This window comes from Drosophila takahashii, chromosome 3L (assembly GCF_030179915.1).
Source record: "Drosophila takahashii strain IR98-3 E-12201 chromosome 3L, DtakHiC1v2, whole genome shotgun sequence".
NCBI lineage: Eukaryota > Metazoa > Arthropoda > Insecta > Diptera > Drosophilidae > Drosophila > Drosophila takahashii.
In genome coordinates, this window is record NC_091680.1 from 8376090 (window position 1) to 8391662 (window position 15573).

Consider the following 15573-nt stretch of genomic DNA (forward strand, 5'->3'; position numbering starts at 1 on the left):
TTCCGCCCGCCGTTGTTTGGCTGCTTAAATATGGACGTGGCGGCGGTGGCCCCTCAATCCCGCCTTTGGCCACTCGCAATCCCGACAAATAGAAAAGGTATCCCCCATTTTGAGTCCTATTCGTATTCCCCACAAACGTATTTACATTGAAACGGTCACAAAAGGGTAGTTGTGTTTGTCTATCCTTTCCCAACCCATCGCAGGCAGAAATGGGGGCAGAAATGCGCCACAGTTGGTTGAGTTATGGCCAAATAAAAGACGTACACAGAGAAGCTAATTTTGTGCATAGTTTATACGGACCATAAAAGTAAATTGCACGGTTACTGAGCTTAGGGCTATTGGCCCATTTGTTTAATGCCGTTATATAGGGGCTAAATTTCCGGAAAGTGCACCGGCTTATCTGCACCCGCATTATTCAAAGGCTTAGCAGGCCGAATCGAAGCGAACCCATCTGATTCCTGATTAAAAAGCAGACTCGTAACTCTTGCTCGAAGTTCAAGAGTAGATAAATTAGTTATTTAGATTTTCCACGCCATAAAGTCTTAAAGACACGCGGAAATACCCCGAGCACGATTCAATTATTTAAACTTAACAAACTGTTTATGCATGTTTGGCACTTTACGATTCAGCTCAAATCTCGCATTCATATTAAAATTTATTGCCCTTCCAGCACAAAACACCAGATCAGAAGGCCCCAGGCAGACTCTCGTTTACGACAATCGCCGGGAATAAACAGCAGGATACTCGGGATATGGCAGCCACAAACAGTTCAGACTCAGGTTCCAATTCAAATTCAGACTCTGATTCTGATTCAGATTGAAATTCAGGGGACCCACTGAGCGAGGTGAAGCGGAAAAAAAGAGCCACATTTCCAGAGCGCATTTATAATTAGATTTTCAGCAAAATGATAAATAAAAGTTTTTGATTACACAGCAGCTTTGTGCCGTTGTCCCCGGCAGCAGAGAAATGTGAAGCACCTGTGCCTCGAGTGGTGACCGCAGATCCGGATCCGGAGATATAATGGGTTGACATTAGCATAAGCGTTGTTAAAGACCGAAAATTGAAGGCGAAATGCGTGTGGAATCGGGGCTTCGTCCTTGCTGGAAGGCTGAATTTTATAGCAGTTCACACATCGCACATATTAACTCTCCTCGCGTCGCAATCTTTTTAATTAACTACTCATATCCGCCGCTGAGCGTGCCTAATTGATATGAGAGACCCGGTCTCCGAGTTTCCCCGATTTTCCCTGCCCGAAAACCATCACGCTTCAATGGCGCTATGTGCGTGTTAGCCAAGTTAAGACTTCCTCTGTATGTCTGTGAGTCTGCTTCTGCCACTACTACTGCTCCTGCTCCTCCGCCCGAAAGTGTCTTAATGAATTTCCATTTCCAGCAGACACTCATTCAATTCCCGCCCATAAAATCGCAGCCAAAAGCAGAAATTAACTTGCCTCATGTCAAATGTTAATGAGCAGCGAAAGCACAGTGTTTTCGACGCCCAATTTAACTGACTTTTTATGGTTAAGATTGGCAACGTTTGTGAATATTTTATTTAAGGGATATATAAGTAAAAATCTATATTGTCAAATTGGATTTTTTATATATTAATGGTAAGCCACTTTAAATCTAATCCTTTTTAAAAATATTATTTTATTGATCAATTTAATAATTCCCTTTCAACAACGCGTATCTTTTTACAATACGATATATTTTATTACTTTCGGCACGTGTTAAAATAAACAAAATGCGACTGCAGACTTGTTTTGGCCAGAAACAAGTTTAACCCCAATATCTTTACACTTCCCGTGTTATTTGTAACAAAGTCTCCCTTGAGGGCATTGCTTTCGTTTCGACCACGTTGGCCTTGACCTTCATTTGTATGGATTATCGCAGAAAGTTTCTTTCGTTAGCCAAATTTCGTTCAGTAATCCAAAACAAAAAGGAACTTTCGAAAATCTGCTGCCGTTCAAGAAATGAAACCATAAGTTTGGACAACTTTGGAACCACTGTTCACAAAAGAAGATGTCATGATGCCGGCGTTAAATATTCAGTATCAAGTGCGAGACATTGTCTCTGCCTCAGCCAGAATAGAATCTTTTACATGGCCCCTCTAATTAGTTTGTTCCCAGGCAAATAGATAGACCGCAAATAGGTTGAATTAACAGCCGATGCTGAATGGCTTTAATCGAATGATTTGGATGAACACATAATGTGACTTTGGCAAACTTAAGACTATGACTGGTATTCCTGTTTTTAGATCTGCTGGGCACGCACTTGACGATCGGCCAGCTCCTCGGGGGTGGGATGCTCCTGGATGAACTGGATGGACCGCAGGATAGCCTCTGGGATTGGTGGGGGAGTGGGCAGAAGGTTGGACTGCGGGTGGAAGCCGTTCTCATCGGCGGTGTAAATCACTTGGACGGGAACGCCCTCGGGGGAGATGTAGCTGTAAGATCCGCGAGCATAGTGACCCGACTGACCCTCCTCCTGGAACTGAAGGCCACTGGCCTGCTGGACATCGTAGGCGTAGGTTCCATCGGTATCCTGGTTGGCCAGGAACTTGGTGATGACATCATCGTTCAACGGGGCAGCCAGGGCACATCCGAAAAGAGCGACGACGAGGAGCTGTGGGGATAGTCCAAGGAAGTCAATTAAATCAGACGAACAACGAAGTCAGACTCTGTTATCCACTTACGAGCTTGTACATGTTGCTGCTGGTTTGTTGACTGAGAAGCTAATGCTGTCACTCTGCGCTTCCGATTGACTATTTATACACTCAAAATAAAATTAACCCTAAAGTCAAGGAAATCGCCCTACTTTTGTCTTCAAGACAAGCTCGCCCTAAATTTTAGGGTCACATTTTTCTATATTTTTGATTTTTTTTGACGTCATATTTCTAAATTTTAGGGTAATTTTACTAAATTTAAGGGCAAAAATTTCTAAAAAGTAGGAAATTTTCCTAAAAAATAGAAATTAAAAACAAAACAAAAAAACATGTTCAATCATGACTTTTTTTGTATATACGTTTGTATTATGTACTCCTTCCTATATACATATGCAGGCGTTGTGTGTCTTGTATATTGTGAATGTTAAAGGTTATGTATTTATTATTATGTATTTGCGCTTGGATTTCTTATCTAACCAAAGCCAAATGTGGTTGTAAGTGTGGACTACGGGACTGCGGAAGATTGGGAATGTAGAAATTATGATTAGTTAATATTTTATGTTCATGAAAAAAACTTACAATTTTTACTTGTCCGTCGTGAGAATCGAACCCGGGTCTCCCGCGCGAGGAGCGAATGGCCTACATACTGGGCCATTGTAGCACTTAAACTTGCTGTGGCAAACCGAGCATTGTATGTAAAGGGTGAAGCGGACAACACATTTGAATACTAATTGCATAATTTTGACCATTCGCGTTTTACTTATTTACATACGTATATACATATGTATATATTTATGCTAACGCAATTTATATTATGTGTAGTATATAGAAAATAGCTGAATATAAACCTAATTATTTTTAGTTTACTGCTTGCCATCAATAAAAAAAGGAATAAAAAAAAGTAAAAAAATAAATAAAAATAAAATAAAATAAAAAAAAAATAAAATAACATTAAAAAAAAAGTTTAAAAAATTTTGCTCTGGGACTCGAACCCGCGTCGATTCGATTGCTAACCAAGTGCTTTAACGGTCTGCGCCACGAGTACAGCCGGCCGGCAGCTGACAAGTTCTGGCATTGAACATTTTGGTGTGCCAGAGCATGTGAAAACAACTATTTCTATTTTTTAGAAAAACTTTCTACTTTTTAGGAAATGTTTCTATTATTTAGGGTTAGCTTAATTTTAGGGTTAGGGCACTCATTTTTAGAAAAGGTGTTGCCAAAATATTTTATTATTTTCGTTTGCCTTTCTATTTTTCAGAAAATAATTTCTAATTTTAAGGGCATTTTTTCTAGATTTTAGGGTGATTTTAGTTCATGGTAACCATTTTCTACATTTAAGAAAAACTTCCTGGATTTAAGGAAAACTTTCTTGACTTAAGAAAAATTTCCTAAGATTTAGAAATAACTTTCTTGTATTTAGAAAAAAGAAATTTTAATGGCGATTTTCTAAAATTTAGGGTTAAATTTATTTTGAGTGTAGTGGTCCGATAGTCAAAGGCAAAGGCAATATGCAGACTCCGAGTATGCAAACAAGACGAGTATGCAGAGCGACCCAATAAACTGCTTTTAACCACACGTTTTAAGTCATTGATGAATGACACGGAGTTTTCAATACAATAGATATAGAATTAAAAGGTTTGTTGAACTCCAAAAAAAGGATTTTTTTAATCTTCCCGAAAGGATATATTTTTCCCAAATCCTATCTCACATTTTCCGATGAAATTTTAATTCTTTCTAATTGTCGTAGAAAATCGTAATTATGAAAAAAATTAAAGTAAAGTGTATTTAACACCAATTTTAAAACCCCCAAGACCCTGAAACCAAAAAAAGATTCATACAGACCCACAAAGAAAGATCCCACAATTTTCATTTTGAAAAGACGCCAAAAATCATGTCATTAAAATAACTTTTGATCAAACATTTGTAACGCAGCAAAGAAGACGATTCCGGTTCTTTGAAGTATATGTATATCCTTTATCAGGATCCCGAAAGAAGTTGATATAGCCTTTTGAACTTGAAAGCTAGCGATCTGAAACTTTTACAGTTCTCATAAAATACGTGTACGCAGATGAAGTTTGAAAAGGATCCCGATCGGACGCTCCCAAAGGAACAAACGGATATAGCTTGCAAAATTAGGCTGATTGTGAAAATATTTCGACTAGTCTAAAAGCAATCGACATAAATCATTCAAAATCTAATTTTCGTATGCGTACCTTAATCAGGGTTAAAGCGCTTCTCAATCCGATGTCTATATCTTATAGCTCCCATAAAAACACAAGATGAAGTAGTAGAGCTTGAAAATTATCGATGTCAGTATCGATATGATCGATACTTCTGATATTTTTCAAACATCGATATTTATCTATAACATCGATGTTTTTCTGACGTTTTATTAGAGAGAAACGAACAGATTTCACTCTTTAATTTTGAGGACCAAAATAACTTTAAATACAAAATCACTTAAAGTAGGGACAAATTACCATACAAATTACCATACGAGTTCTTGGTACTTTGTTCTTCTTTGGTATGAAATACTTAAAAGTAGGCGAAAAGGGCATAGGTTATGGCAAAAAATGGTCAATAAAAGAACCGCGAGTTCTTGAGAAGAGGAGGAACTTTGGTTTTTTTAGTACCAAAAACAAAATCTTGGTTGCAGCTACCGACCTGTCCGCTATTAAAAAATCTCAAGAAACCGCGAATTCATAGCCTTTGATAAGAATTGGTCGCTTTTCGAAGATCGTTTGAGCGATTTGGACTCAAGGATCAAAAAAAAAAAACAACCGCAAATTCTTCAGAAGAGGAGGAATTTTTACTTCTTTATGGTATAGTATCAATTAAAGTAGGGGAAATAACCATAGGTTGTGGCATAAAATCGAAAATGAAAGAACCGCGATTTCTTGGGGAAAGGAGGAACTCGTTCTTTTAATACCAACAACAAACAAAACGAAGACCGTTTGAGCAATTTTGGCAAAGGATCAAAAAAAAAAGCAACCGGAAATTCTTCAGAAGAGGAGGAATTTGTTCTTCTTTAGTACCAAAAAATGGGATGGAACAAAGGTTTGTTCTATTATTTTACATAAGTATTTCCTCAGAAGATATTTAAAAAAAAATTCTTAAGAAGCCGTGAATGTCTTTGACTAAGAATTGGTGTCTTTCTAGAGATGTGACGCAACTCAACTCAATGATAAAAAAAAAAAAACCACGAGTTTTTAAGAGGAGGATCCTTTAGTCTAAAATTGCATTTTAATAATGAAAACCGGAAATTAAAATTAAATAAATTAACCGCGATTTTTTCTAATAATAATATTAATAATAATGCAAGTGTATTACGCATGTATATAATAATAATACGTGGTATTAACAGAATTATAAAATTGTTTTTAATTTGTCTTTGCTTTCCTTGAAAACATCGATATTATCGATACGATAATGATAAAGTATCGAAAATATCGATACTGTCATTTATCGATAATTTTCAAGCTCTATGAAGTAGGTACAAAATTAATGTTTTCAAAATAATATATATTTCATTGTTTATTATTTCAAATTTTCTACGTACCTACACTATTCTAGTAAAGTTTTCATTCGTTAAATTTGCAAGGGTATTAAGTTCACTTCCGTTCTCGTTCCATTGTACACTTAGATCTACTGTAATTTGTATTTCTGATTTGTTTAGCATATATTTCCATTTTTAAAATAAATCGATTTTTCGTTTAATATTACTTAGAATTAAATCATATTTACTTTAGAGTGTCAAATAATTATTTGACTAATCGATATTATTTATTTTTATAAATAATATGAAACCAGTTTTTTCAGCTTCTAACCCACTGTTCACAAAGGTCATGATACTGGCATTAAATATTCAGTATCAAGTGCGAGGCATTGTCTCTGCCTCAGCCAGAATAAAATCTTTTACATGGCCCCACTAATTAGTTTGTTCCCAGGCAAATTAGATAGACCGCAAATAGGTTGAATTAACAGCCGATGCTGAATGGCTTTAATCGAATGATTTGGATGAACACATAATGTGACTTTGGCAAACTTAAGACTATGACTGGTATTCCTGTTTTTAGATCTGCTGGGCACGCACTTGACGATCGGCCAGCTCCTCGGGGGTGGGGTGCTCCTGGATGAACTGGATGGACCGCAGGATAGCCTCTGGGATTGGTGGGGGAGTGGGCAGAAGGTCGGACTGCGGGTGGAAGCCGTTCTCATCGGCGGTGTAAATCACTTGGACGGGAACGCCCTCGGGGGAGATGTAGCTGTAAGATCCGCGAGCATAGTGACCCGACTGACCCTCCTCCTGGAACTGGAGGCCACTGGCCTGCTGGACATCGTAGGCGTAGGTTCCATCGGTATCCTGGTTGGCCAGGAACTTGGTGATGGTATCATCGTTCAGGGGGGCGGCCAGGGCACATCCGAAGAGGGCGACGACGAGGAGCTGTTGGGATAGTCCAAGGATGTCAATTAATTCGCTCCATCCACGGAGACGGACTATGTTGTCCACTTACGAGCTTGTACATGTTGCTGCCGGTTTGTTGACTGAGAAACTAATGCTGTCACTCTGGGCCCTCGATTGACTATTTATAGTGGTCCGATAGTCAAAGACAAAGCCAATATGCAGACTCCGAATATGCAAACAAGTCGAGCATGCAGAGCGACCCATATTTCGCCCAATAAACTGCTTTTGGCCACACGTTTTGAGTCACTAATGCAAGACATGGAGTTCCCATAATGAGAGAACGGTGATGGTAAATGCTGGATACTCTTAAAAAATTATTGTGTTAGATAGCCAATTTAGGGATTAAATAATTTGGAAAATGTGGTATCTATATTTTAATCAAAATTTATAGAAATATACCTATGCAATAGATACTGATACTTCTAGTTTTTTTTAACCTTTCCTTTATAATTATTTTTCCGATTAAGTTAATTTGTTTTATTTATTCTGTAAATTTTTCTAATTTTAGATTTTCTGTAAAATTACTCTTTCAACTCGGCTGCCAAAATTAGTATACCCATTAAAATCAGCTACTTGGGTGGAGCTGATGACACAACCTCAATGCATCAAATTCAAAATCAAAGTCGAATTTTGCTCTTCGGCAAACACCAACAATGGTAAACGCCAACGAAATTATTAACAACAACAGCAGCAACTTGTTAATTTAATCAACTTAACAATGATATTTGAAGTTACAACATTTCTTGAGCCCGAAACGCGAATCAACTTGAATCGAAGGGCCGACGCCAATTTGCATAATACAACCGCCCAACAACAAATACGAGCGTGCATTCATTAATTTCTGATTGAACTTCCCCAGCTTGAATTGATATAGATATAGATGTAAAGTCAAACCAGATCTGCAAACTTAAAGGAAAATCTCAAGGGGCAATACGCTGCGATAATGCATGTGGGCGACATGCGAAGGCCCTTGCACAGAGAAAAACTACTTTTATTTATTTATTTTTAATAAATAAAAAAAAACAATTATTTAAAGGTGCTAATATAAACTTGTTTCTCACGCGTGTAAGCTTTTTTAATCACTTTTGCCTTGCCGGGGGGATTACCCTTAAAGTTTATATTAATTTTCATATTTCTCACACCTTGCGAACAGGGGAATACCCCTCTGCCTTTAAAGTGCCAACGAATACTATCTGTTATTTTGAGCTTTATGGCTCAGTGTGCCAAAGTAATGATTTACATTTATCCACCGCATCGCTGATATATATTTTCTCCCTGTGCGATGGCCCAAGGCATGGCCATATGCTCTCGTCTCGGCAAAGGCATTCATAGTATAAACAAGCATATTAAATTGTATTTTTCTTTTATTACATTATTATTATCTCTGGCAATAAATGTCAACGTCAGTCGAGCCGACAACGGACACGCGACAGAGGAGACGGGTCAGAGGACGAAGGACCTCCGAGCAGCCCGAGGAGCATGTTGATGTAAATGTATGAGGGTCTATATATACAGTGTGTGAGTGGGTGTGCCACCGCCTCCAGATGTAGTCACTTCGATGTTCTTTCTGTATGTTGGATGCTGGATGGCTTGACTGTGCAAACAGACACCCAAAAACATGAGGCAGCTGGACAAGATGGATGCGTATGCTATGCTATGGATGGTGCAGAGTTAAACCTTCCTGTCGTAGGGCAGGACCTGACCCACGGACACCACTGGCGAGGAAGCAGGCGCCAGCAGAGCTCCGGCTGGCTGGAGATACTGCTTGCCCTGCTCCTGACCATGGCTATGATGATGGTGCTCGTACTCCTCCGTCTCCTCCTCCGGATGGTTGCGGTTGTACTCCAGCGACTTGAGGATGGCCTCTGGAATTGGAGGGGGCGTGGGCAGGTGCTCGCCCTGCGGCTGGAATCCGTTCTCATCGGCCGTGTAGGTCAGCTGGATGAGCTGGCCCTCGGGGGTGTAGTACTGCGAGGAGCCGCTGGCGTAGTAGCCACCCACTCCCTGCTCCTGCTGCGCAATGCCGTTGGACGTCTCGAACTGGTAGTTGTAGCTGCCGTCGTCCTGCTTCAACTCGTTCACGAAGCTCCGGATCTCGGCATGGGCGTCCGGGGAGTCCGAGGGACGAGCCTGAGCTCCCAGGACCACGCACACGGCCACAAGTACAACGACGTACTGGAATTACACACAAAATATTAGTCCATCACATCCCTTAAGGAGCTCAGCAAAAAACCTTTGACTTACGATCTTCGACATTTTCGCCTGGCTTAGGTTGAGATTTGGTTTATGGTTTTGTTTGCTGGTTTGACCCTAAGAGCTAAACTGTGTTTGATGCCTCGGTAACCTCGACCCGGCGCTTTTATACCCCAGAAAATCCGAATTGATCTCCAACGAAAGTGAGGAAAGTGGTGTGCAGCCATTAGACCTGATGGTGATGATATGGGGGAATGGGGAATGGAGAAGGGGGGACTGGAACTCATCACATCACATCACATCAATTCACCGACATATGGCAGCTCATTTCGGATTTCACAGCCGAGAGCCAGCAACGGTTGCATCGCCAATTATCTCGACTCTAGGTGGCTTCCACGGCAATTTCCATTAAAAGTTTTGAGTGAAAACGAAACCGACTGAAACCGACCCTTCTCCAGCTTCACTCCCCGCGGGTCAAGAAACTCTTTCGACTGACCAGTAATTAAGTGTTTGTGTTAATTCATTAATTATCCACGACCAAGTTGCACATATAGTTATCGGGGCACATTCGTATGTAAGACGACCGCTTTTACGAAATCTTTAATGGATTCGCTGTTCCCGAGCATTCATCAAGCCGCGGAGCTTGGCACAATGCCATGGCATCGAGATAAGTGGCTCGTGCTGGGTGTTTTGTGCGTGGGGCGTGAAATGGCCAATGGAACAGCCCTCCTCCCCCAGCAAATTATTGCTAATTTTTTCCCTGCTCTCTGCAGCGGAAATCGTGAGATGCTAATCGATCAGAATTTGAAAGCAGTCTGTCCATAACTCACATCATGCACCTGGTTTCGCTTAGCGGGCAACTGGTTCCGCTCATAAATTTAACTTAACAAATAGGTCATGGAAAACATCGCTACTGTATGTTGTACATCCATAACATTAATCTCGGGATTATTAATAAACTGTTTGAAATTTAATTTATTCTTCATTTTAAAAATAATTAATTCATTTATCTCGGCATTATAAGTATCTACTTTCAACAGTCTAGAGAAAAAGAATCTGTTTAAAAATAAATTCCTTTTCAATTTTAAAAATAATTAATTCAAAACATTCTTTTAGGTTTATTATTAATGTCACTATCTACTTTTAACAGTCTAGAGATTTATTATTTAAAAATATTTACCACAGTTTTTAATTAAACAGAATATTTTAAATTTTAAAGACATTTACAAATGTCATCTCAGAAAGAATTATATACTTCACAGCCTTAAAGTGCACGAATTTTCCCTCTGGAATATGTGTGCGTATGTAAATTTAATCTCGCTTTTCATGATGCCAGAAAAGGCCATATTTCCGTCGTTATGCTCAGAAAAGCTGTGAAAGTGCATTAAATTTGCATCTGATGCACAGACCTCATAAATAAGCCAATATAATTTTTGTCGTTATTTTTACTCTGACATTTACACGCATGTCCATGAAAATACACTCAGTTTTGATAGCTTTAAATAAATACAATTTTCTTCAGAGTGCCGTTGCCCACTCATAATTTAATTCAATACGAAAAAAAACCTAGGATAAGTAGAGCCCTGCTGTTAGCTGCTTTAATTTGCTCAAAGCTTTTATTGCTTACGAACCAAATCAATTAGTAGTGCGATGTTATGGCATATTCACGCATTCAAATGAATTGTCAAGAGATGTGAACCATTCAAAGTTGGCGCGACAGCGAAGGGAAACGGACTTGAAACATGCAAATTGAATCAAGTTTTTGATTAAAAATCCATCAGCCAGCCTTAAAACACTGGCCACACCAGCCGAAATGCATATATACGTATATACATTGAGTCGGGCTGCCAAAAAAGAAATAAACTGGATGGAAAACCAATTAATTGGGTTATTGAATAAAGCCCTGTGCTGATTTAAATTGAAGCTACAAGTGCGAACTTGCCGAAATCCCCACCACAAACCAATTTCCAAAGCGAATCGAAATGAAAGTTGCAACTACCAACAATTAGCAGACCCATTTCGTCTCTAGCGATTGAAGGTCGTTGCGGCAAGATTTTCGAAAGTCGTTGACTTTGTTTGACGGCAATCCATCCATCCATAAAAAAAAACCCCCCAAGGGCCGACCTTCCACGCCCAACGCCAACGCTTTTCGCTCGGCCTTTCTCAGTTAGATAGGGTTACACATCTGCTGCAGAACAGATTGAATCCTAAACCAGATGACTAAACCAACATCTGAATGAAACCGTATAAACGGTCCATAAAAGTGGCCAGCCAGTCTGTGTTGACAGTGTATTAATTAATTAAAATCGCTAATCGTATCAGATGAGTGAATGTAGAGCAACGGATTGGCCATAAAAATTCAAATGCCAATCGCTGACGTACCCGAAGTGCACAGAGAGAAAAATGTGACGATGTGATGGATTTAATTACTATAAATAATAGGGGTTCAATTAGGTTTATTTTAACTCCAAAAGTATTTCTAAAAAATATTATTAAATTAATTGAATGTTTTGGTTGGTGTAATATTATATTTTATTTTTTATCATATATCATTTATAAAGCCATAATAATATTAGATTTCTTAGAATAAAGTGTGACAAATAAACATTTAATATTAAATTAAATATTAGGAAGAATACTTTATTTCCTTGGATCTCTTTTTAGTTTATTAAACTAAACCTATTACTTTAATAAAAATATTTTTTACATTTGTAATCCCATTTCTTAGTATAAAATGTAATTTTTTCTCCCTGTGCAAATGCGGCGTTGGTCGTAAATAAACTCTGCAAGACATGCCCAAACTAGGGCTAAAACGCCTCGTCCGAGCGACCTTCGGCGGGACTGGATGGGACCAGTCCGAAACGCACTGGACGAGTTGCCGCCACCGAATGTGGGTCAATTAATGTGGAGCAGGTGAGCGTGAGGAACTGGCCAAGGAGTCGCTACTCCACAGCGTGTCCCCTTTTTTATATTTTCCGCTGCTCCTCCTTGTCTCCGCTTAATGCGCGCGAAGATGGATTGATGCCCTAATGGATGGATGGGGGTCAGGAGCAAAAGGGAAGATGAGGGGCAGAACATCGAGGGCCGGGATGGTTAAGTAAAGCGGAAGCGGCTTAAGGCAACCGGCAAGGAAACGCCATCGAATCGTAACAACTTTTGCTTTCATTTAAAGCCGCCCAAGCGGCAGGCACCGGACAATTGTGTTGGACGAAAAAAAAAATGCCGAATTGCCGAACAGCCGGTTTGGGGCATAAAAGCCGAAAGTAACACCAAAAAGGCCAGCAAAACAGAGGGCAGCAAAAAGCAGATAATGCTGCTCCCGATGCTTCTGCCTCCATGCGACATCGTCCCTTCGTCACATTCACTTTTCTCCCGAAACTGAGCCCCTCCCTCGGAGCTCTGAGTCTCCTCAGATTCATTCCAAGTCGCAGACGCAGTCTGGTTGCCAACTGCCCAGCCTAGCCATGTACTTATAAAAGGCCAACACAAATCTTATAAGGGAAACAGCATGCGCTGCGAGTCAAGCTCCTCTTGTTTCTGTCGGCGATTTTGTTGCTGCTCGCCGATGCCTGTTTTGCTGGCCACTTTAGTGATGGCAGACACCTTTAATGCGGCCCAAATAAAATTGGATACTAAATGAGACAAATTGTTAATGGCGATATTTTAATTATGGCACGCCGAGGTCCCGTTGATTTAAATGTATATAATTACATGTAAGGCTTTTATTCAGTTCGGAAGATGACTTTGCATTTACTTTTACAATGAACTTCGATTTGGATTAAAGCCTAAAGCAAAATGTAGTTCACCTGATTATTGTACACTAAAGCCGAAAAAAAAAATTAAATCTACAAAATATTTTTAAAATGAATTTATTCCCTTCTTTTTCTTTGATTTTTATTTTATCGAAATTAAAGCATTACAATACTTAACTTAATCTTAGAAATGGAAACTAAAAAATTGAATTTAGTAAATTATTTTTATTTATTTTTATTAATGGGGTATGGCATTATTAATATTTTTAGAAAATATAAATTTTCAAAAAACAACACCTAGAAGAAATGATTTTTAAAATATAGTAACAAAAATTAAAAACGTTTGTTTATATTTTTCCTCAACAACGCCTTGACTCAATAGCTGAAAATTAAATTATTACATTTTTTTATATTAGGCTAATTACCTGCCAGTAATCAGAACATCCCATTGAATAGTCCTGAAGTCTTTCAATACCCCCCGCTGTCTCGTGAGCCCCGTGAGTCACGTCATCGCCGGCTCATCGCAAGTTTCCTTATCAAAACTTAATACAAACTTGCCCGCTCCGCTGTCGATAAGCTGTCGTGCTTTCGGACAGTCTGCCAATGTTGGTGGCAAGGTCGTTCGTCTGCTCCGCAGTTGAGGTTGCCGCTTCTTCGGGTCTTGCCTTTTCCATTTTTGGGCGCGCTTGGTGATTTTGTAATAAATGGATGCGTTGACCTAGCATGTGAGGTTCTTAATCGATTTCGCCGATTCGTCGGACGATTTATTATAAAGTCTCGCATATGATTTGGGCACAGGACTAGGCGCTACATTTATAAATGATCCTGTCATAAGGTCAGGGCACTTTAAAATAATTTGCCAGCTCATGCAGCCCGCATATCTATTATTGTGCCAGGAAATAAAGTGGGACAATTCATGGACCAGCCGCAAATTGCGCTAACTAAACAATTTGCGTAGGTGCTAATAGAAAATAATCAAACCCCTTCCCCGAGGCTTCGAATTGATTAACCGGCTGACCACAAGTTGAACAAAAAGGAGCATAAAGTTTATGGCCAAAAAAAATATCTCACACACAATCACCGAAAAGCAAAAAAAAAAACAAAAAATGGTATCGACGGAAGAGTCTCCAGCGGAGTCTTTATGTGTGGGTTTTTCGTATCTGTGAGGGGCAGTTCATGTTCAATGCTGCAAATTATACGCGTTTTCGGCGACTGCGACTGCGAGTGCCCGGCCCAAAGTGATTGGCGTGCCAAAATGCTATAAATGCGCCGCCAGGCCAATTCAGTCACATTCATTCTCGTTGCGAGTTCACAGTGACAACAAGTTAGCCAGCGCCCAGCCCATCCACTCCGATCCCAATCCACTCCAAAAATGAACAAATTCGTGAGTTGAGGAGTTCGAGAACCCGAACCCGAACCCGAACCCATCTAACCATCCCTATCCCATCCTATCCACAGTTCGTCCTTGCCGTCGCCGCCCTGGCTGTTTCGTGTGTCCAGGCCGACTCCTTCGATGCGAGAGCCGAGACCCGGGAGTACAAGAGCGACCTGAAGGAGGACGGCAGCTATGCCTACCAGTACCAGACGTCCAACGGCATCGCCGGCCAGGAGTCGGGAGCGGGTGGCTACTATGCCAGCGGCTCGAATGCCTACTACGCCCCCGATGGCCAGCTCATCCAGCTGACCTACACCGCCGATGCCAATGGCTTCCACCCGGCCGGCGCCCATCTGCCCACTCCTCCCCCCATCCCGGCGGCCATCCTGAAGTCCCTGGAGTACATCCGCACCCATCCCCATCAGGAATCCCGCCAGGGTCAGGGTCGATTCTAGATTCTAGACCATCACCACCACCACTTGTTGAGCGTTATTCGAGCTAGGCTTAAGTCATTTGAAAATAAAAAAACATCGTTTGAGTCTTCAAACATTTCCATAAACAAGTCGACGCTGTTGTTCAATTCGGATAAACATAGCATTTCGGGGGCATTGCGAAAGATTCGCTAATTGGAAGATGCGCCAAATTTGCGAAATGTTTGCAAACTATTTTGCGTTAGCCAAAGTTTACCTAAAGTTAAAATTAAATATGCGTTTATAAATAGGTCGTTTTAAAGCAGATATTTAGGGTATTAACCAACAATGTTTTATTTTATTGCAATTTTTATTGCGTAATTTGCGCTTTAATTTTCTCCCTTAATCTAAGTTTCCAATATATTTTTAAAATTTAATTTACCAGAACTTTTTATTTTACTTTAAGAAGAATTGTAGCTAAATATATAACTATTTAATTCTTATTACATTTTATCTACTTAACCAGGTCAAATCAAATCTTTTTTACAATTTGGATTTTGAATAATGGGCGGTTACTTTTTATTTGGAGGAAACCAGGGCTGCCTACTCGCTTATCGATAGTGTCGCATTGGCAGTCACAACGCATCGTTTACGATATTTTTATCGACATATAGTGCGCATGGCGCGCTTTTTGAATTATTTGAAACTCAATCA

The 15573-nt window shown here is 39.9% G+C and overlaps 4 protein-coding genes across 4 annotated transcripts; 1 reads left to right on the top strand and 3 right to left on the bottom strand.

The window, feature by feature from the left end:
- Nucleotides 1–2148: 2148 nt before the first annotated feature.
- LOC108065768 (pupal cuticle protein Edg-78E-like) lies at nucleotides 2149–2744 on the bottom strand. Its single transcript, XM_017153906.3, has 2 exons — nucleotides 2695–2744; nucleotides 2149–2624 (listed from the first exon to the last, which is right to left on the bottom strand). Exons 1-2 carry the CDS (start codon nucleotides 2704–2706, stop codon nucleotides 2253–2255), a joined length of 384 nt encoding a protein of 127 aa, XP_017009395.2. The 5' UTR covers nucleotides 2707–2744; the 3' UTR covers nucleotides 2149–2252.
- Nucleotides 2745–6632: 3888 nt separating this feature from the next.
- Nucleotides 6633–7263, bottom strand: LOC108065767 (Cuticular protein 65Ea). Its single transcript, XM_017153904.2, has 2 exons — nucleotides 7179–7263; nucleotides 6633–7108 (listed from the first exon to the last, which is right to left on the bottom strand). Exons 1-2 carry the CDS (start codon nucleotides 7188–7190, stop codon nucleotides 6737–6739), a joined length of 384 nt encoding a protein of 127 aa, XP_017009393.2. The 5' UTR covers nucleotides 7191–7263; the 3' UTR covers nucleotides 6633–6736.
- A 1212-nt stretch (nucleotides 7264–8475) lies between these two features.
- Cpr65Eb (Cuticular protein 65Eb) lies at nucleotides 8476–9486 on the bottom strand. Its single transcript, XM_017153925.3, has 2 exons — nucleotides 9374–9486; nucleotides 8476–9304 (listed from the first exon to the last, which is right to left on the bottom strand). Exons 1-2 carry the CDS (start codon nucleotides 9383–9385, stop codon nucleotides 8801–8803), a joined length of 516 nt encoding a protein of 171 aa, XP_017009414.2. The 5' UTR covers nucleotides 9386–9486; the 3' UTR covers nucleotides 8476–8800.
- A 4898-nt stretch (nucleotides 9487–14384) lies between these two features.
- Nucleotides 14385–15011, top strand: Cpr65Ec (Cuticular protein 65Ec). The gene is made up of 2 exons (XM_017153929.3): nucleotides 14385–14458; nucleotides 14533–15011. The coding sequence occupies exons 1-2, from the start codon at nucleotides 14447–14449 to the stop codon at nucleotides 14902–14904; spliced, it is 384 nt and encodes a 127-aa protein (XP_017009418.1). The 5' UTR covers nucleotides 14385–14446; the 3' UTR covers nucleotides 14905–15011.
- Nucleotides 15012–15573: the final 562 nt, after the last annotated feature.